This window comes from Muscardinus avellanarius (genome assembly GCF_963383645.1).
Source record: "Muscardinus avellanarius genome assembly, chromosome: 15".
Lineage (NCBI taxonomy): Eukaryota > Metazoa > Chordata > Mammalia > Rodentia > Gliridae > Muscardinus > Muscardinus avellanarius.
Genome location: NC_137801.1, coordinates 67941625 through 67964187, shown reverse-complemented (window position 1 = coordinate 67964187; position 22563 = coordinate 67941625). Strand labels below are relative to the sequence as shown.

General features: G+C 39.3%; 1 protein-coding gene across 1 annotated transcript in view; it reads right to left on the bottom strand.

Annotated features, from left to right (window-relative positions):
- ALMS1 (ALMS1 centrosome and basal body associated protein) overlaps positions 1-22563 on the bottom strand; it is a gene marked incomplete at both ends in the record, with an annotated part of 141119 nt that overhangs the window by 70398 nt on the left and 48158 nt on the right. The window contains 4 exons of the mRNA XM_080711409.1: positions 2548-4361; positions 9776-9909; positions 12294-14474; positions 14592-19784. Of these exons, the coding sequence (XP_080567535.1) occupies positions 2548-4361; positions 9776-9909; positions 12294-14474; positions 14592-19784 (9322 nt within the window). The remainder of the gene's footprint in view (positions 1-2547; positions 4362-9775; positions 9910-12293; positions 14475-14591; positions 19785-22563) is intronic.

Genomic DNA, 22563 nt, shown 5'->3' with positions numbered 1-22563 from the left:
AGTAGAATTCCATCCCCAGTACTGCAAAAAAAAAAAAAAAAAAAAAAAAAAAGACAGGCTGCTTGCTAAAGCTGGGGCCCCACTCCAGCAGGGGCCCCACTCCTTCTTAGCATGGAAATAATAAAAAAAAGACCTCAATGACACTATTCCCCTGCTACGAGTGTGTGTACGTTAATAAGAGGAGAAGGGATTGCTGGGGAATGAGCCTGTACTGATTGTTAATAAGAGCTGTATTAATGGTTGATAAGAATAAGGTTTCAGACTTAGGCAAAAAAAAAAATCTTTTTTAGAGAAAAAGCCTCTAAGCTGTCAACCAAGAGCTGCAGCTAATATTGACCTCAGTCAGCTAAAAGTTAGCTGTTGGCCCAGCTAAACATGGAATATTAAAATAAATACTAAATTCTCATAGTAGTTTAGATAAAAGTTAAGAAAACCCTATATTGATTACCAAGTACACAGAAGAGTTGTAGCCCAGGGCCTCTATAAAGACAAGTTTACATAATAAATAACTTCTAGCAAACAGAGATGAAAAAGGCTGAAATCTCCCCAAGGACGCGGGAGGATGATACAGGCCTTCTTCAGAGAGGGCATATTACCTTGTGACCCCCGACCTTGTTAACCAAGTAACACATCTTGGTCATAACAAAGGCTTGCAATGAGGAGAAAATAGGTGGGCCCTACACCTGCATTAGGTCAGGGGGAGGTAAAAAGACTATTGGTTAAGCAGGTTGGGAGATAATGAATCCTTATAAAAACGGTTTTGTGTTCAAAAACTTCAGTGTCTTTCTTTAAAGGCACTCCATAGCATCCTCTTTGACGCGGTGCTTTATTGTTCTGTCCCGTCTTTCTACCTTTGTAATAATAAAGTTGCTTAAGCTTGCAAAAAAAAAAAAAACTTGATTTGAAAGAAATCACAAACTTAAATATAAAATAAAAGCTTTATGTAGTTGTTGTTAACTTGTTAACTAGGAATTACACCCATAGGTGTTCTATTTCCAAGCTACTCTTCTAGGTCAATTTTATTTCTTATTTGGAAAAAGGATCTCACTAAGTTGCTAAGGCTGGCTTTGAGCCTGCAATCCTCCTGTTTCAACATCCCAAGTACTGGGATCACAAGCATGTGCCATCACACCCGGCTAAGCTAAAGCTATTCTAGATGAAAACATGAAAGAAAAATTTTGTAACACCCAAGCAATGCATTCTTAAGACATAAAAAAGTAATAATCACAGAAAAAATGATCAAAGTAGATTTCACAAAAATTAACTTTCTACCCTTCAAAAGACACCATTAAGAAAACAAATATAATACTACAGACTGAAAAGGCATTCATAATACACAAAAATATTTATATCCTAATATAAAAATTTCTACTGAGGTAATGGCAGTGCACACTTGCCAGGAAGAACCTAATATTTTGAGGGAGGTAAACTTCCTTATTTACAGAAGAGATGTGAACGCCCATTTTCTTCCTTACAAACAGCATCATTTACCTTAAGTAGCATAGTCAGTGTCTATTTCCCAGCAAATATAAATAGGGGTATCATCACCTATTTCACAGGGTTGTAATGAGGACTGACATAGCACATATTTTTGAGTAAAGATAATTTTCCGTTCCTCCTTTCCAAGCCCAGTGGTATCTACTATGGTATATGCTGTTTTCTCACCCATAAAATAGAAACATTAAACACATTTAACTATATTGTAAAAGATTCATTAAAGTGAAACTGAATTAATGACACAGTTCTAAAATTAGACTGAATAAGGTCAGTGTAATCTGATCCTTGAACTGAGTTTTCTTCCATATAATATGAGGTGAAATATCCTATCAGGGAGCACACTGTATTGTATGCATTACTGGTGATCCTAACCTCAATCACCTGGATAAAGTGGTTATCTGCCAGGACTCTCCATTGTAAAGTTAATTTTTTTCTTTTATAAATATTGGAGGGAAAGTATGACATGGAATCAAAGGGGGAGGTAGAAAGAGACACAAAGAGCACACATCACACATGCATATCTCCAACACAAAATAATTTAGTAATTTATACCACTGAATGATCAAAGATTCTTCTCAAAGTAATTAATTTTCTTACAAAAACTGATGTCATCTTGCCAAAAGCTCTTTGTTAATAATAAATATATTTCTACAGTTCTTCCCATGTTTTTCTTTTGGGGGGTGATACTGGGGGTGGACCTAGAGGGTTTCTACCTCCATGCTATGCTCCAAGACCTACTTTTTTATATTTTGTCTGGAAACAGGGTCTCACTAAGTTGTTGAGAGCCTCACCAAGCAGCTGAGACTAGCTTTGAACCTGTGCAATCCTCCTGTCTCAGCCTCCCAAGCACTGGAATTACAAGCGTGCGACACCATGCCCGGCTCTTCCCATGATTTTATTTTTGTATTTTTGAAAGACTCCTGGTAGATTACTCAGATACAACCTCCCTTAAAAGAAATAATGCAGCCTTTCCCCCAAGAGTTTGACTTTTAAGTATTTTAAACCCTTTACCATAAATTCCATCAGCTCATTTGTCATCACAAGACTCACCGATCTGCAGATACCGGAGTCCCCTCGGGTTTGGAATATCGTTCCAAATCTGAAATGTTCATTTGTGTTTGCCTTGAGGTTACTATCTGGCTATTCTGAGAAGGTATGGTTTTCAAGTCCTGAGTAACAGTATTACTATCTGGAAGAGGAGACTGTACAACTTGGAAGTCCAGTGGAGATTTAGGTCCTAGAAAATCTAAAGATTCTTGATTCTGTGCTACAGGTTTACTGGTCAATAACTTGGAGGTTGGTTCCAATGATCTCGAAGATATAGTTTGTAGGTCAGAGTTAAACTCACTATTCATCCTTGTTTTAGAAGCAGAATCCAATGAATCAAATCTGTTATCTAAGGTTCCACTATCCAACTTGGAAGGTGTCTTGGGACAAAGAGTTATACGAACACATGAAAGTGCTTTTCTATTTGAAGGTGGAGTAGATGCAGATGTTGCTAATGAACAGGGATCAGGGGCCGATTGGCAAATCACATTATCAAACTTGGCTTCAACATTTATCATGTCAGAAATGTGTGATTTAGGTGTATGTTGATTCTTTTCTACTATACAATCCTGATCTTGAAAAGGGGGGAAATGGTGTTTTCTCATATGGTCATCTACATCTGGGGCTTCACTTTGACATTCATGAAAAAAGGGAGAGGGAATATCTGGAGCTATATAATCCTGACACTGAGGAACAGGAGAATGGCATTCTCTCATCTCATGGTCTACATGTGGGGCTTTGCTTTGTTCAAATAGTTCTCGTTGTTCAAGAAAAATGCAAGAAGGAAGGTCTGGACACAGGGGAGGGAAGGGCTTTCTCACATGGTGTTCTGCAAGTGGGGCTTTGCTTTGTTCAAAGAGCTCTCGTTGTTCAAGAAATATGTGCGAAGGAAGGTCTGAAGTTATAGTTACATTCTTCTCTTTTACTCCTACTATAGAACTTGGTCTGCCCATGCTAATGAGAGTATGGTTATCAGAAAAATGAACTTCCTTGCAAGTACTACGATTTCCACTGGTACTGGGCTCAGAATGACTGATTTTAAAATCTGATCTTTCTAAGACTTTTTCTTCTTGATAAGAATGCTCAAAATCAACAGGTAATTTTTGGCTTTGCCTATTACCTTCTCCTAAAATAGTCACAACTTTATTTGGTGAACGACTAGGCATTTTAAGTGATGAAGGGGAAGAGGTTTTCTGTTTAAGATCTCTAGGAGAATTTTTCTCTTCAGTGACATGAGAATTAAATACCCCCACAGATGATCCAGTACACTGGCTACCTTCAGTAACACCAACCTTAAAAACAGAGGAATCTGAAATGCATTGAGAATGTCGGTGAGATGAAACAGTGATGGAAGTAGTAAACTGTTTCATGGGTTCTGGGGGTAGTATTTGTGATGAAGAATGAAAATCCACTTCTTTAGGTGGCATACAAGCAGGTTCTACTAATTCTGAGAGCCAAGGATCCATCTTTTCACGGAATGGCAGTCGAAGGCCCTTGTTAATTTTGAAGTCATCAGGCATAAGTTTTTGAAGTGGGGAATGACTTTGAGACTGCAAGGAATCCCCAACTTTAAAATGGGGGTTATTCTGGTCTAGTGATTTGGAAAGGTTGGTGTGCCTGGCTCTCCACGGCGATGGGCTTTGTCGTTCTCTGATCATTTCTGAGGGTTCAGCATATCTGAAAACACAAGGACGGCTGTCCAGTTGTGGTTGTTCAGCAGTTAGAGTCCTGAAACATCCTTTTTCATGGCTCTCAATAATAATGTGACTACATACAGCTTCAGGCTTGCATCCAATTCCCCGTGGACTCTGTAAACCCTAGAAGATATAAATGAGATCTTACTTGAAATAATCCAAAGATATATACTATACAAATCAGATTTACATCCAGGCTAAGATTTCATGATGAAAGTCATGTCATTCCAAGATAGGTCAAAGGACATGAGCAAGAAAATGACAGTTAACTACAGAATTAAGTGGCTCATGATAACTGAGACCACTCATTAGAATTATTTTACTAAAGTACCAGGGCAAAGATTACTATTGTTCTTCAGTATATATTCTCACCTTTTCTTTCTAATACAAAGGTACCTCAAACCGGGCATAGTAGGGCACACTTCTAATCCCAGTACTTAGGAGGCTGAGACAGGAGGACCCCAGGCTCACAGCCAGTCTCATCTACTTAGCGAGGCCTTACATAACTTAGTGAGACCCTGTTTCAAAATAAAGAACAATAAATAGGGCTGGGGGTATAATTGAGGTAGAATGCCCCTAGGTTCAAACTACAGGACTGAAAAAGAAAATGGTGATACTTGGAATACCCATGGAAGCCATACCTAAGGAGAGATCTGTGGCACTACTAGACTGGGTCTTTGGATGAGCTCACTTTCCTACCCTGGACTATAACATAAAAAAAATGGAATTCTAACTCATTAGACCCACTCAAACCTCATTTTAGCTTATTTTTTACTCTATTACAGAAGCTTGACCTAAAACTACTACTTTGCCCTGAAAAACAGGAAAAATAACAAGTACTTTTTCCTAAGGTGTAGAATCAATGCTCAAAGCTACCATAAATATAAAATTTCTTTGAGTTTTCTATGATTTACTTATAAAGATATTACAATTTGGCATTCTATTTAGTAATGTAGTTCATTTTGTTTCATATAAAAACATTTTAAATTATGATGTCTTTTTCCAGATGATGGGAGTAGATGTATTTTTCCCTATTTCTCCTGCAAAGTACAATGAAGCCCTACTAGGCATTATAATGAAACGAATCTAAAAAAAATCTGAAAGATGTAGAGAAGAAAGATGGATTAGGATCTTGAGATTTGAGGAATGATATGGTGGTGTGATCCCCAGGTTTTCTTTTTGTCACATATATCTAAATTTGGAGCCAGAAACTCAGGAACAACAGACACAGACAAATATCTGCTAAAAGAAACAAAGGACCCTTAGAGAAATGGCCTACTCCAGGGCTGAGAATATCTTCCTAAAACAGACAGTAAGAATGATAACATATAAGAAAGACAGAAGCCAGCTTAAAAAGGCTCTCACTAGCCAAGTATGGTGGCACAAAATCTGTAATCCTAGTACTTGGGAGGCTAAGAGAGGAGGACCAGAAATTCAAGGATACCTTCAGCAATATAGGGAGACTCTCAGCAACCTAGCAAGACTGTTTCAAAACAAAAGCAAATAATAATAATAATAATAATAATAATAATAATAATAATAATAATAAGGCTAGGGTTATAGCTTGGAGGTAGAATGTCCCTGAGTTCCATCCCCAGTAAAACACACACACACACACACACACACACACTCTCTCTCTCTCTCTCTCTCTCTCTCTCAATGATATTTGTGGGGTAATTTTAATATCAATATAAACTCATAGTACCCCATTATGCGTCTTTGAATGAAAGAAAAAATCCAAAAAAAAAAGATGAATAAAGGAGGATGATAATCTCTAATTTACCATAGAATTCCAAATTAACAAATCTACACGAAATAATGATTTTTTAAATCACCAATTTTTGCTCTTATTAATGAAAGACTCTGAGCCAGGCATGGTGACTCACACACATTTGTAATCCAGTACTTGAGAGGCTGAGTACTTGGGAGGCTGAGATGATAGAAGGATTTTAGGTTCAAGGTTACTTAGTGAGGCCCTCTGCAACTCAGTGAGACCCAGTTCAAAAATAAAAATTAAGACTTCCAGAAATATGGCGACTGAGGGAGGTAGCACACACCAGTCCTGGTGACACCCAAACTTCACTGACTTAAAAACAGCATTCTTACAAAAGCCAGAAAACATAACTTTAAAAAGAACAAAGGCGGCAGCTAAAAAAGGCTAGAAGACTGATCAGAAGGCAGAAAAGAAGGCTGCCTGCCTTGTAGTGGAAAGCACCACAATAGTCCCAATCTTGCTTCCAATGCACCTGACTCCAGAGATGAACAGGAAACAACCAAGGACCTAAAATAAGCAGCTGTAAGCCATGAGTTTCTCCTGTGTAAACACTGGCTACAACTTGCAGCAGTGGTGGCTGAGGTCACCACGCCCTCCAAACATCAAGAGCGGCACAACACCAGAAAAGAAACCTGCCCGTTTTGCAGCAGTGGGCACCACAGCATTGTCATCTTCCCTCACTGCACCTGACTCCAGAGATGAACAGAAAAACAACCAAGGACTTGTAGAAAGCAGCTAAAGACCATTGGAATTGTAAGCCTGCTACAAACACCTGCGACAACTTGTAGTGGTGGAGGCTGGGCTCACCACACCCTCCAGAGATCCAGAGCAGCGCTAAACAACACTTTAAGTAAAGCCATCATCTCCAAGAGAAAACGGCCAGCAAGGCATCCCCAGGGACTGGAACAGCTGTGATAAACTTCCTGTGTCTGAGACTTTGCGGTTCAACCCGGTGAAGATGGGTATGAAGTCTGTTGGACATAAGGCTCAGACTCAGGCTCTGATGAGTAGGAAGTGTGGGGGGAGACCTACACATAACATGAGATCCAACTAGTAGAATCTCTAGAATTACCATAGACCACCCAATCGTGGTGAACAGGGAGAAGTTAGACCAGCCAAGGCCTAACTGTGCAGAAGGGACTCTTCGATTTAATTTGGTCTCAGAGGGATCTGCCATCTACAAAGGCAAAGAGAGACCAAGACTTCACATCTGTGGAAAGCATGGAAGGCAATCTATGCTTAACACTAAATCCAGCCCCACTGATACTGGTCATCTGCATAGACTGAGAAAGACTCAGAAAACCAGGTTTTCAGCAGGAAAGATGTTGGTGGCACTCAGTATCTGCAGAGAGAGACTGCAGAGGCCCAGTCTGCTAAATATATTAGTGGGGTTGCATTATTTTGGGGTGTGTGTGTGTGTGTGTGTGTGTGTGTGTGTAGGCTTGCTTGATGTCTCTATTCAAAAAATGTGACATGGTTCCCTCTGTCTTTTCAGACCATAATAAAATGAAACTAGAAATCAACTATAAGAAGACCCAGAGAAACCACATAAACATGTGGAGACTGAACACCACACTGCTGAATAAAGAATGGGTCACAGAAGAAATAAGGGGTGAAATCAAAAAATTTCTAGAAAGAAACAAAAACAGAGATACAACATATCAAAACCTCTGGGACACATTGGAGGCAGTGTTAAGAGGAAAATTCATAGCACTGAGTGCTCACAGAAGAACAGAAAACCACCAAATAAATACCCTAATGACACACCTCAAAGCCCTTGAAAAAAAGGAACAATCTAATCCCAAAGCCAGTAGAAGGCAGGAAATTATTAAAATCAGAGCAGAAATCAAGCAAGTAGAGAATTTAAAAATAATTCAGAAAATCAACAAAACCAAAAGCTGGTTTCTCGAAAAACTTAAGACTATACTCCAACAAAATGGGAAATCTGGAAGAAATTGACAACTTTCTAAATAAATAAAATCTTCCTAAACTGAGTCATGAAAATATAGAAAATTTAAACCAACCAATAGCAATCAAAGAGATTTAAATAGCAATAAAGAGCCTTCCATCAAAGAAAAGCCCAGGATCAAATGGTTTCCCAGATGAATTTTATAAAACTAAATAATGAGAGCTCAAAGAAGGAAAACTTTAGGCCTATATCTTTAATGAACTTGGATGCAAAACTGCTAAAGAAAATACTAGCAACATGCATTCAAAACCACATCAAGAAAATCATACACCATGACCAAGTAGGGTTCATCACAAAGATGCAAGGCTGGTTCAACATATGAAAATCAATCCATGTAATTCATCACATAAACAGAACCAAAGACAAAAATCACATGATCAGCTGGGCATGGTGGCACACGCTTATAATCCCAGCGCTTGGGAGGCTGTTACAGGAGGATCATACAGGTTCAAAGCCAGCCTCAGCTACTTAGTGAGGCTCTCAGCAACTTAGTGAGACCGTGTTTCCAAATAAAATATAAAATAGGTCTGGGAGTAAACCCTGGATGTAGAAAAGGCCCTGGGTTCCACCCCCAGTACCATAAAAAAAAAAAAAAATCACTTGATCATTTCAATAGATGCTGAAAAGCATTTGTCAAAATCCAACATCTATTTATGCTAAAAGCAGTGTAGAGACTCGCAATAGAAGAAACAATACCTCAACATTATAAAGGCAATCTACAATAGGCCCACAACCAATATTATATTAAATGGGAAATAACTGCAAGAATTCCTCCTAAAAATAGGAATAAGACAATTATCACCACTTCTTTTCAATATAGTACTTGAGACTCTTAGCCAGAGCAATAAGGCAAAAAAAGAAAATCAAAGGAATACAAACAGAAAAAGAACTTGCAGATGACGTATCATACTTAGATGATCCAACAAATTCAACCAAAAGGCTTATAGAACTGATCAACAAATTCATTTGAGCCCTCCAAAAAAATTTATTATATCCCATTACTATTCATAATAGCAGGTCAAATATCTTATCCAAGAAGAATAAATAAACCAGATTACAGTCATATATGGTAATACTATAGAATAATAAGAAATAAACTAAAACTATAATCTGCCTAGAAGAATCTCAAAAACCTAAGATTGTTAAAAATTCAATTATCAAAAGAAGATATATATCATGCTGATTCCATCTATATAATGTTCAAAATGATACTAAAGTACAAGGAGCTCAATGCATGTCAGGATAAGAAACAGAAAAGCCATGACAGGGGAAGAGGACACAAAGAAATTCAGGGGTACTTGGTAATGTTCTATTTCTCAAGTGAGAGAGTAGATATACAGAAATTGTTTGGAGCCAGCCGCGCTGGCTTAAGAGACCCTGTTTCCAAATAAAAATATAAAAAATAGGTCTGGGAGTGTAGCCCAGAAGTAGAAGGGTTTCCAGGAACCCCAGTACCACCCAAAAAAAAAAGCCATTTTTATATAACCTATAACAACTATGTGTTCTTAAGTAGAAAATACTTTAAACTAGCTGGACTCTCCCTCTGTACTTGTTATTTTTCTTCATGTTTCTAGATATTTTTCTAGAGATAAATACTTTTAAAAGATATATTTGTAATTAATCAAAATTTACAGAATCTAATCCTTAAATCTTAATTCTGAACAATTAAGACTTTTAATATTTCAGACCAAGATTAGCAGCAATATAGCTGGAATAGTCATGTCCATGTAAGAGATCCAATTTCAATCATCATTTCTTTCACAATTTGTTTTCATTATTAGATTTCTTTTGTACCTCAGACAAGTGAGTCATTCGCCCATGACCAAACAACTCTGCTTTGATCTCTTCTACTTTTCTCCTGTCATCTTCATTTAATTCTGAAATGGAGTATCCATAGTCATGTGCTAATTTAAACTTTAGATTCCATGCTGGGGGAAAAAAAAAATCATAGAAAACACTTAAGATAATACAATAAAAAGTGCTAATTTTTCAGTGATTATAGTAACAAAATTCTCAATATATGCAACTTAACACCTACCACAATGCCTAGTATTTGCTCTCAAATCATGACAACCTAGTAAAGATTCTTGAGATAAATCATTTCACTGAAAAGTCTTGTTAAAAGCCATACTCTATAGATATTTTTCCAAAGAGGCTACTTTAAATATGATATTCAAAATGGACATGTGACACACACCTGTAATCCCAAGATTTAGGAAGCTGAGACAGGGAGATTACAGGTTTGAAGACAGCCCCAGCAATGTAGCAAGACCCTGTTTCCAAATAAAATATTTTTTTAAAGGGCTGGGGTAGAAATTTTTGTTATTTTTTTCTGTTCAGAAGTAGAATGCCCCTGGGCTTAATCTCTAGTACCAAAAAATAAATAAAATATAAATATATATGATAGTCAATCATTTTTAGCTCAATTTTCCTTCAAATCAAGAGTCTCTTTATCTCCCTATCTAAAGCCTACGACAGTTACTGCCACTTCCATGACAGCAGATATTTTAGAATAGTAAATAAACTCGGGAGATTTTTGTAAAATCAAAATGTCCAAGAAAAATGTTATCAATTAATCTCAAGGGTAGCTGGCCAGGTAGGACTAAATTCTTTATAAGTTACTCCAAAAAATATATTCTTCATGCCTTAAAGATTTTTACTTTCTCTCTTACTAGAATTCTGTAATTACAAATGAATTGGATTAGTAAATATTCTCTTTGTGTGGGAGGGGGTTGCTGGAAATTAAACCCAGAGTTATTCTACCTCTTAGCTACACCACCCCCCAGCCCTATTTTTTAAATTTTGAAATAAGATCGCATTAAGTTGCTGAGGGCCTCAGTAAATTACTGCGGTTGGCCTTGAACCTGCAATCCTCCTGCCTCAGTTTCCCAAATATCCCAAGTCTGAGATTACAGGCGTGTGCCACCATACCCAGCATATTCTTTTAAATCTCTAACCCAAGTTTACTGTAAAATATCTTAAGCCGGGCGTTGGTGGCGCACACTTGTAATCCCAGCATTTGGGAGGCTGAGACCTTAGGATCGCGGTTCCAGGACAGCCTCAGCTTCTTAAGTGAGTCCTCTGCAACTAAGTGAGACCCGGTTTCAAAATAAAGAATAAAAAATAGGGCAGGGGGTGTAGCTCAGAGATTGAATGCTCCTGGGTTCCATCCCCAGACCCGCAAAAAAAACAAAAACAAAAAAAAAAACCCAACAACAACAACAACAAAACAACAATATATATATACGTATATATATACATATCTTAGACTTTTTTTCTACCATCTGAGATCAACTCCAGAAATTTTATTAGAAAAAGGGAAGAAAATATATGTAGTTTTAAAACACAAAACAATTTAGAACAGAGAAAATAAGAGGTTGTTTTTTTTTTTTCTATCCCCCCCCAAATAAGTTTACTATAATTGGAGGATTAGGGAAACATGAGCTTCGGGAGCTTGAAGGTACTACCTTCTAATTCTATGATACCAGAATCTAATTAAGACCGTAAACTCAGACAAGAACTATTAGTACTGTAAATTCGCTCTACATTATTAGATAAATGAGTTTTTCAGAACTGCTGGCAGAAATAAAAGAACTAGCCGGGCGTGGTGGCAGACACTTGTAATCCTAGCATCTGAGAGGCTGAGACCGGAGGATCATAGTTTGTGGACAGCCTCAGCTACTTAGTGAGGCCCTCAGTAACTTAGACGTGTTTCAAAAAAGAAAGAATAGCCGGGCGTGGTGGCCCACGCTTGTAATCCCAGCATTTGAGAGGCTGAGACTAGAGGATTGCGATTCGCGGACATACTCAACTACTTAGTGAGGCCCTCCATAACTTAGTGAGACCCTGTTTCAAAATAAAGAATAAAAATCAGGGCAGGGGATATAGCTCAGAAGTCAAATGCCCCTGGGTTCCATCCCCAGACCCACAAAAATAAAAAAAAAAAGAATAAAAAAAAAACTGGGTGTGGTGGCACATGCTTGTAATCCCCGCGCTTGGGAGATTGAGACAGGAGGATCGCACAGGTTCGAAGCTAGCCTCAGCTATTTAGTGAGGCTCTCAGCAATTTAGTGAGACCCTGTTTCCAAATAAAATATAAAATAGGTCTGGGAGTATAGCCCGGAGATAGAAAGCCTCTGGGTTCCATCCCCAGACCCGCAAAAAAAAAAAAAAAGAATAAAAGAACTTTTAGAATAAGTATTACGCATTATAATATATAAATTTAAGATTCCAAACATATATCTTTAAACAAATTATTAAAATATAATGTTATAAGCCTGGAGATCCTGTATGACAAATAATCAGTTCTTACCTCGTGCTCGTACCCGGCACTCCTCTTCCTCTGCATTTCTAAGTATTTGCTTGGCATGGTTCAATGAGGATTCACACTGCAGGAGGTTTTTCACATGTGCAGCCAGTGAATCTATACTACCACCACCATCTTCACTCTCTGACACACCCTCTTCCTCTCTGCTATCTGTTATGCTTGTCTTGGTTGATGCATATGGAAGGAAATTTAGAAGAACATCAGAAACTGATTCAAAGGATTCTGGTAAATTGCTATCCCATGAGCAGGAACCATTTCCATCACTTATATCACTACTTGAATCACTTCTTATGATAGTCATCATAGGGATAATAATTTTATTCCCAATGGTTCTACTATAACCTTCAGGTTCCGACCTCATGACAGATTTGGCTGCTTCATATTGCCTAACGGTTTCACTGAATGCCATCCTGGCTTTGCTTTCTGCTTCCTGCAGAGGACTTCTAATTGTAGTTGAACTAATAAACTCCCAATTTTCAATGCCTCTTTGGCATTTCGAATTTGTCTGTGTGCCAATATCCTTCTGTATACACCTGTTGCTTGGACTTTCTTCAGTAAATGGCTGTCTCTGAAGCAAATCACCCTTAGATTCATCAGTTGTAGAGGGTTCTTTGAAGCAAACCACCTTCTTAGATTGTATATATGAAACATCACTAACATCTCTGAAAGGAACAAGGGGAGCAGGAAAATTGCATCGTTTCAGTGCTATATTTTCTGCTTCCATTAAAAGTGTCCGAATTTCTTTAAGAGTTTTAGAACTATTATCTGTATCCTGGATTTCCTCAGAGCCAACATCTCCAAAACCTAAAGATTCTGGCTCAGCTATTACAACTCCATCAGCTTGAGAATTTAAAGGCATATGACTTGAGCTAGCACCAGAATTAAAAGTATTCAAATACTGGACTTGTTCTGAAACAAGTTTCTGCTTCTTGCCATGTGAATAAATACCAGAGGAAACTGTTGATGACCTAATAATTTGATCAGATTGCTCAAGATCACTAGAGACTTTCAGAGCATCTTCAGTTAGGTATTTGTCTGGCAATTCCTGAGAATAAGAAATAACAGGTTTCTCTTTGTGTAAATAAGAACCTGAGAGAGGTATTGGTGTCCCAGTATTTATATCAGTTGGTTCCGAGACAGTTGAAATCTCTAGAATATCTCTACCAGGCACCTGCTGTTGAACGAAAATACCAGATTTTACTCTTTGAGAATAAGGACTATCAAAAACTGTCAGTGACGGAGTTTTCTGGTCATCTGGTCCAATCACAGTTGAAATCTTGGGCTTCTCTCTTTGTGCGTATGAACTATAAGAAGTTGTAGGTAACTCAGTCTTCTGGTCCTCTGGTAAATTCACAGCTGAAATCTTGAGTTTCTCTTTATGTGAGTAGGAACTAGATGATACTGCAGGTGTCCTATTCTGGTCAGCTGGTCCAGGAACAGTTAAAGACTTCAGAGATTCTGCAGTTAGATCACTGTCAGGTAAGGCCTGTGGATAGAAACTACTAGGCTTTTCTCCATGGAAATAAGAACCAGAAGGTCCTACTGGTATTCCAGCCTTCTGCTGTGCTGGTACAGAAACAACTGAAACTTTTAGAGCCTCTTTAGTGTGATGGCCACCTGACAATTCCTGCTGAGAGGAAACACTGGGCTTCTCTCTATATGAGTAATAATTTAAAGGTACGGTTGATATCCTAGTCTTGTCAGTTGGCTCAGGAAAAACAAAAATGTCTAAAGCTTTGTCAATATTTGGCAACTCCTGCTGATGAAAAATACCAGCATTCTCTCTATGTGAATAGGAACTAGAAGACACTATTTGTATCCTAGTCTTCTGGTCAGCAGATCCAGAATCCTCTACTGCTTTTAAAGCAACTTCAGTAAGATTTGGCAACCCCTGCTGGGAAGAAATGATGGATTGTTCTCCCTGTGAGTATAGGGTAGAGGACAATATTTGTATCCCAGTTTTCTGATCAGATGGTCCAGGTATATCTACAACTTTCAAACCTTCTTCACTCTGATCTGGAAACTCTTGCTGGTAAGAAACACTAGGCTTCTCTCTATGTAAGTAGGAAGTAGAAGGTACTCTTAATATCCCAGTTTTCTGGTCAGTTGGTCCAAGAACAATTGAAACTTTTGCAGCCTTTTCAGTTAAATGACTATCTGTCAATTCTGGCTGGTAAGAAATAATAGTCTTCTCTCTAGGTGAATAAGAAGAGGTTCCAGGAGGTATTATGGTCTTCTGGCTAAATGGACCAGGAACAACTGAAAGTTTCAGACCTTCTTTACTTAGCTGAGTATTTGATGGGGCCTGTTGGTAGAGAATAATGGGTTCTTCTTCAAAGGAGTAGGAAGTGGAGCCTACTGTTGGTTTCCCAGTCTTCAGTTCAGCTGGTCCGGAAGCTAAAACTTTCAAAGCCTCTTTAGGTAGATGACTATCTGGCAAGGCCCGTTGGTAGAAAATAATGGGCTTCTCTCCAAGTGAGTAAGAACTTGGAGATGTTGGTTTCCCAGTGTTCTGGTCAACTGGTCCAGGAGCAACTGAAAGGTTCAGAGATTCTTCAGGTATATGACTGCCTGGAAATTCCTGTTGATAGAAAATGCCAGGCTGGTCTCTTTGTGAGTAGGAAGTAGAGGTTACAGTTGGAATGCCAGTATTCTGGTCAGTGGGTCTAGAGGCAGCTGAAACTTTCAGAGTTTCTTTGGGTATATAACTACCTGGCACGGCCTGATGGTAGAAAATACCAGACTTCTCTCTTTGTGAGTGAGTAGTAGATATTATAAGTGGTATGTCAGTCTTCTGGTCAGCTGTGCCAGAAACAGCTGAAAATTTGAGGACCTCTTCAGGTAGATGACTATCTGGCAAGGTCTGTTGGTACAAAATAACAGGTGTCTCTCTATGTGAGTAGGAAGTAGATGATACCGTTGGTATCCCAGGTTTCTGATCAGCTGGTCCTGAGACAAATAAAACTTTAGGAGACTGTAATGTTGGATGACTATCTGGCAACTCTTGTTGAAGAAAAACACCAGGCTTCTCTGAGTGGGAGTGGGAAATAGAGTGTCCTGTTGGTATGCCAGACTTCTGGTCAGCTAGTCCAGGAATAACTGAATCTTTCAGAGCCTCTTTAGGTAGATGACTATCTGGTAACTCCTGCTGGTAGAAAACACTAGATTTCTCTCTCTGTGAATAGGTACCGGAAGACCCTATTAGTATCCCAGCCTTTTGGTCAACTGATCTAGAATCAGCTGACGATCTCAAAGCTTCTTCAGTTAGATGATAGTCTGGCAGGGTCTGTTGAGAGAAAATAATGGGCTTCTCTCTAGAGTAGGAACTAGAAAATTCTGATGGTACACCAGTCTTCTGGTCACCTGGTACAGAAACAACTGAAACTTTCAAAGACTCTTCAGCTAGATGACTATCTGATAATGTCTGCTGGTAGAAAACATTAGACGTTTCTCTCTGAGAATAGGAAGTAGAGGTTACTATTGGTATCCCAGTCTTCTTGTCAGCTGACCCAGAAACAGCAGAAACTTTCAGAGTCTCTTCAGTTAGATGATTGTCTGGCAATTCCTGTTGGTAAAAAATACCAGACTTAACTCCATGTGAGTAGGAAGTAGAAGGGACTGCTACTGTACCAACCTTCTGGTCAGCAGATCTAGGAAAAGTTGAAACCTTCAGAGCCTGATCAGTTAGATGACTCTCTGGCAAAGCCTGATGATACAAAGTATGAGACTTTTCTCCCTGTGGGTAAGAGGAGGATACTGTAGTTATTCCAGTCTTCAGGTCAGCTGGTCCAGGAATAGCAGAAAGAGACTCTTCAGTTAAATGACTCTTTAGCAACTCTTGTTGGTAGACAATGGCAGGCTCCTCTCTATATGAGTAGGAAGTAGAGGTTACAGTTGGTATGCCAGTCTTCTGGTCAGCTGGTCCAAGAGTAGGTGAAACTTTAAGAGACTCTACAGGTATATGACTACTTGGCAAGGCCTGCTGATAGGAAATAGTTACAGTTGGTATGACAGTCTTCTGGTCAGCTAATCCAGGAGTAGCTAAAACTCTGATAGTCTCTTCAGTTAGATGACTACCTGGTACAGTCTGCTGATAGAAAATACCAGGCTTATCTCTCTGTGAGTAGGAAGTAGAGATTACAGTTGGTACACCAGTCTTCTGGTCAGCTGGTTCAGGAGTAGCTGAAACTTTGAGAGCCTCTTCAGTTAGATGACTACCTGGCACAGCCTGTTGATAGAAAATACCAGGTCTATCTCTTTGTGGGTAAGTAGAGATTATAGTTGGTATGCCAGTCTTCTGGTCAGCTGGCCCAGGAGCAGCTGAAACTTTCAGAGACTCTGCAGGTATATTACTACCTGGAAAGGCCTGCTGATAGGAAATACCGGGCTTATCTCTTTGTGAGTAGGAAGTAGATGTTACAGTTGGTATTGCAGTCTTCTGCTCAGCTAATTCAGTAGTAGCTGAAACTCTGAGAGACTCTTCAGTTAGATGACTATTTGATATAGCCTGTTGATAGAAAACACCAGGCTTATCTCTTTGTTGGTAAGTAGAGGTTACAGTTGGTATGCCAGTCTTCTGGTCAGCTGGTTCAGGAGTAGCTGAAACTTTCAGAGACTCTTCTGTTAAATGACTGCCTGGGACAGCCTGTTGATAGAAAATACCAGGTCTATCTCTTTGTAGGTAATTAGAGGTTATAGTTGGTATGCCAGTCTTCTGGTCACCTGGCCCAGGGGCAAGTGAAATTTTCAGAGACTCTTCAGGTATATTACTTTCTGGAAAGACCTGCTGATAGGAAATACCAGGCTTATCTCTTTGTGAGTAGGAAGTAGATGTTACAGTCTTCTGGTCAGCTGATTGAGTAGTAGCTAAAACTCTGAGAGATTCTTCAGTTAAATGACTACCTGATACAGTCTGTTTATAGAAAACACCAGGTTTATCTCTTTGTGGGTAAGTAGAGGTTACAGTTGTTATGCCAATCTTCTGGTCAGCTGGTCCAGGAGTAGCTGAAACTCTGAGAGACTCTACAGGTATATTACTACCGGGAAAGGCCTGCTGATAGAAAATACCAGGCTTATCTCTTTGTGAGTAGGAAGTAGAAGTTACAGCTTGTATGCCAGTCTTCTCATCAGGTAATTTAGAAGTAGCTGAAACACTGAGAGACTCTTCACTTAGTTGACTACCTGGTACAGCCTGTTGATAGAAAATATCAGGTTTATCTCTTTGTGAATAGGAAGTAGATGTTACAGGTGGTATGCCAGTCTTCTGGTCAACTGGTCCAGGAGTAGCTGAAACTCTGATAGCTTCTTCAGTTAGATGACTACTTGACACAACCTGCTGATAGATAATACCAGGCTTATCTCTCTGTGAGTGGGAAGTAGAGGTTACAGTTGGTATGCCAGTCTTCTGATCAGCTGATTCAGTAGTAGCTGAAACTCTAAGAGACTCTTCAGTTACATGACTACCTGGTACAGTTTGTGGATAGAAAATACCAGGTTTATCTCTTTGTGGGAAAGTAGAGGTTCCAGTTGGTATGCCAGTCTTCTGGTCAGCTGGTCCAGCAGTAGCTGAAACTTTGAGAGTCTCTTCAGTTAGATGACTACCTGGCACCGCCTGAGGATAGAAAACACCGGGTTTATCTCTTTGTGGGAAAGTAGATGTTACAATTGGTATTCCAGTCTTCTGGTCAGCTGGTTGAGGAGTAGCTGAAACTTTCAGAGACTCTTCAATTAAATGACTGCCTGGCACAGCCTGTGGATAGAATATACCAGGCTTATCTCTCTGTGAGTAAGAAGTAGAGATTACAGTTGGTACACCAGTCTTCTGGTCAGCTGGTCCAGCAGTAGCTGAAACTTTGAGAGCCTCTTCAGTTAGATGACTACCTGGCACAGCCTGTTGATAGAAAATACCAGGTCTATCTCTTTGTGGGTAAGTAGAGGTTACAGTTGATATGCCAGTCTTCTGGTCAGCTGGCCCAGGAGCAGCTGAAACTTTCAGAGACTCTGCAGGTATATTACTACCTGGAAAGGCCTGCTGATAGGAAATACCGGGCTTATCTCTTTGTGAGTAGGAAGTAGATGTTACAGTTGGTATTGCAGTCTTCTGCTCAGCTAATTCAGTAGTAGCTGAAACTCTGAGAGACTCTTCAGTTAGATGACTATTTGATATAGCCTGTTGATAGAAAACACCAGGCTTATCTCTTTGTTGGTAAGTAGAGGTTACAGTTGATATGCCAGTCTTCTGGTCAGCTGGCCCAGGAGCAGCTGAAACTTTCAGAGACTCTGCAGATATATTACTACCTGGAAAGGCCTGCTGATAGGAAATACCGGGCTTATCTCTTTGTGAGTAGGAAGTAGATGTTACAGTTGGTATTGCAGTCTTCTGCTCAGCTAATTCAGTAGTAGCTGAAACTCTGAGAGACTCTTCAGTTAGATGACTACCTAATAAAGCCTGTTGATAGAAGACACCACGTTTATCTCTTTGTGGGTAAGTAGAGGTTACAGTTTGTATGCTAGTCTTTTGGTCAGCTGGCCCAGGAGTAGCTGAAACTCTGAGAGACTCTGCAGGTATATTACTACCTGGAAAGGCCTGCTGATAGGAAATACCAGGCTTATCCCTTTGTGAGTAGGAAGTAGAGATTTCAGTTTGTATGCCAGTCTTCTCATCAGCTAATTCAGGAGTAGCTGAAACTCTGAGAGCCTCTTCAGATAGATGACTACCCGACACAACCTGCTGATAGGAAATACCAGGCTTATCTCTTTGTGAGTAGGAAGTGGATGTTACAGTTGGTATGCCAGTCTTCTGGTCAGCTGATCCAGGAGTAGCTGAAACTTTCAGAGACCCTGTAGGTATCTGACTACCTGGAAAGACCTGCTGATAGGAAATACCAAGCTTATCTCTTTGTGAATAGGAAGTAGAGATTGCAGTTTGTATGCCAGTCTTCTCATTAGCTGGTCCAGGAGCAGCTAAACCTTTCAGAGCCTCTTCAGTTGGGTAACTATCTGGCAATGCCTGCTGGTATAAAATACTGGGCTTCTCTCTATGTGAGTAGGAAGTAGAGGGAACTGCTGCTGTTCCAGTCTTTTGGTCAGCAGATTCAGGTATAGCTGAAATTGTCAATGATTGATCAGTAAGATGACCCTCTGGCAAGCCCTGCTGGTATAAAATATTGGGTTTCTCCCCGTGTGGGTATGAAGCAGAAGGTGCTGTTGGTGTCCTAGTCTTCTGGTCAGATGGTTCAGAAATATCTGAGACTTTCAGACTTTCAGTCAGGTAACTATCTGTCAATGTCTTCAGTTTGAAGGTATCGGTGTGTTGACCAATAGTATTCTCTTGATGAGAACTTACAGCCAACTGAGGCAAGTCCTCAAGGGACGAGGATAAGTGAGATCCAATGTCTGAACCTCCAGGAGTGGTAGAGATACCAGATTTCAACTTAGATTGAGTAATTTCAGGTATGCCTCCTTTAGAAGTGTCTCCTAAAAAAAAAAGAGAGATGTTAATATATTTTTCTGATTTTAAAAATCCCTCTTCACACTGAAAAAAATAAAACAAGGTTCACTATATTGAGCTTAAGGTTTTACAGTTTTACAAATGAAAGTATGGAAATAATCATCAAAGGAGACAAATGTGCATTAACACATTACAAAGAAAATTAAAGTGAAAAAAAATCAACACTGAGTGTTACTGTTTTTCAGAGACATAGAGATTTATTTAGGAAGGCAAGAAATACACAGTAAAGAGGGAATATTGACCACCTCAAAAGTAATGGTTTTAGGGGTTTTCTGTGGGGTATTTTTGTTTATTTTTATTCTTTATTTTGTGTGTGTGTGTGAGTGAGTGGAACTGGGGATAAAACCAGGGACCTTCTACCTCCAAGCTACACATCCAGCCCTATGTTTTATTCTTGATTTTGAAATAGGTTCTAAGTTGTAGAGGACCTCACTAAGTAGCTAGGGCTGTCTAAGAACCTGTGATTCTCCTATCTCAGCCTCCAAGTACTAGGATTACAAGCATACACTACCACGCCTGGCCAGTAATGGTGTTTTGGTTTTAGTGTGTGTGTGTGTGTGTGTGTGTGTGTGTGTGTGTGTGTGTGGTACTGGGTGTGGAACCCAGGGGCTTTTCTACCTTTGGGTTATACTCCCAGATCTATTTTATACTTTATTTGGAAACAGGGTCTCACTAAGTTGCTGAGAGCCTCACTTAGTAGCTGAGACTGGCTTCGAACCTATGCGATCCTCCTGTCTCAGCCTCCCAAGCATGGGGATTACAAGCATGTACCACCACACACCAGTGTAATGGTTTTTAAATAGCAGTAAATCCAGGCAGGAGTGGTAGGGCATATCTGTAATTCTGGTTCTTGGGAAGCTGAGACAGGAGGATGGCAGATTCAAAGCCAGCTTCAGCAATTTAGTGAGACACTGTTTCAAAATTAAATATTTTTTGAAAGGGCTGGAAGTGTAGCTTGGAGGTAGAATGCCCCTGGGCTCAATCCCCGGTACCAAAAAGTAAAATAAATAAAAGTATATCTACTTATGGAATATTATATGATTTTTAAATTTGTTTTTTAAAGAATTTTCAGTGGGATAGGAAAATACATTGGGTCTGAAGTTTTATTTCATCCCTATAAGCCAATAGCCTGTTATTGTGCCACAAATGCTAGCAGAAGATATGAGCTTTTCTATCAGAGACAAAAGACTTTATTACTCCGGGCATAGCAAAGGGTTTCTCTTGCCACCATGCCTGGCTTATTTATTCATTTTTCAAATGAATGCTTACTATGTGCCAAGGACTCAGCACATAGAGATTCAGCAATCAGCAATAATCCCTACTTCACAAACCTTATCTTCTATTAGGAGGAGGTACACAATAAATAAATAGACAAAACATGGTATGTCAGATGTTGGTAAGATAGTTTCTATATCAAGTATTACCCATACTTTACATAAAAGGGAAACTGAGTTTCCAAGATAACACTATCACACTCTTTCTCAATCTTAACTTTCAGATTCTGATTCACCAAATCTGCAGTGAGACCTAAAATTTTGCATTTTTGCAAGCTCTCTAGTGATACCCAATGTTAATGGTCCTTAGACCACAGTTTGAGTAGCAAAGATAATTAATTTTTCTAGAGTTATAGAGTAAGTGACAATAACTGGTACCTTAACCCTTTAATTGTAACTCTGAATTCTTTCCACTACAACTCAATGCCCTCTGTTAGGTTATGGATAGCTTAAAAAAAAAAGTAGCTAAGCCAGGTGTGTTAACACAAGACTACCATCTCAGTATTTGGGAGACTGAGGCAGGAGGATCACAGGTTTATAGCCCAGCCTCGGCTACTTAGTTTAGCCCTCTGCAACTTAGTGAGACCCTGTTTCAAAATCAAAATTAAACACCAGGTCTGGGAATGTAGCATGGAGGTAGAATGCTCCTGGGTTAAATCCAAGTAACACACACACACTCACACACACACACACACACACACACAGAGCTAAATATAGAATTAAATGTGTTGAGCAGTGACTTGTAAGGCAGAAATGAAATATCAACATTAACTCTTCAAGAAAACTAAAAATGAAAGAAAATGTATAAATTATATTGCAACCTGAAAGGAATATAAATTATGAATACTTTTGTGGGGACATCAAACACATTCAAAAAGTCAATAAAACAGGTTAACAAAACAAAATCTTATTTTTCCAAGTGATTTCATAATTTTTTGACATCTTTACATTCTTGGGAGGGGGGTACAGAACTGCTGATTGAACCCAGGGGCATTCTATCTCCCAGCTACACTCATTATTTTTTTAATTTTGATTTTGAAACAGGGTCTCACTAGGTTGGTGAGAGACTGTCACTGCTTGCTGGGGCTATCCTCAAACCTGCAATATTCCTATATCAGCCTTCCAAGTACTGGGATTCTATGCATGTATCACTACATGTGGCTTCTTTATATTCCTTTTTTCTTCTTTTTTTTTTTTTTTTGTAGTACTGGGGATGGAACCCATGGGTATTCTACCTCTGAGCTACACCCCCAGCCTGATTTTTTATTCTTTATTTTGAAACAGGGTCTCACTGAGTTGCAGAGGGCCTCACTTAGTAGCTGAGTCTGTCTGAGAAACTTGATCCTCCAGTCTCAGCCTCCAAATGCTGGGATTACAAGCATGCGCCACCATGCCTGCCTTTGATCATTACAAACTATTAGTGAACTTGTGAAGGAGACAGATGAAATAAATGGCCAAAGAGTTAAGATAC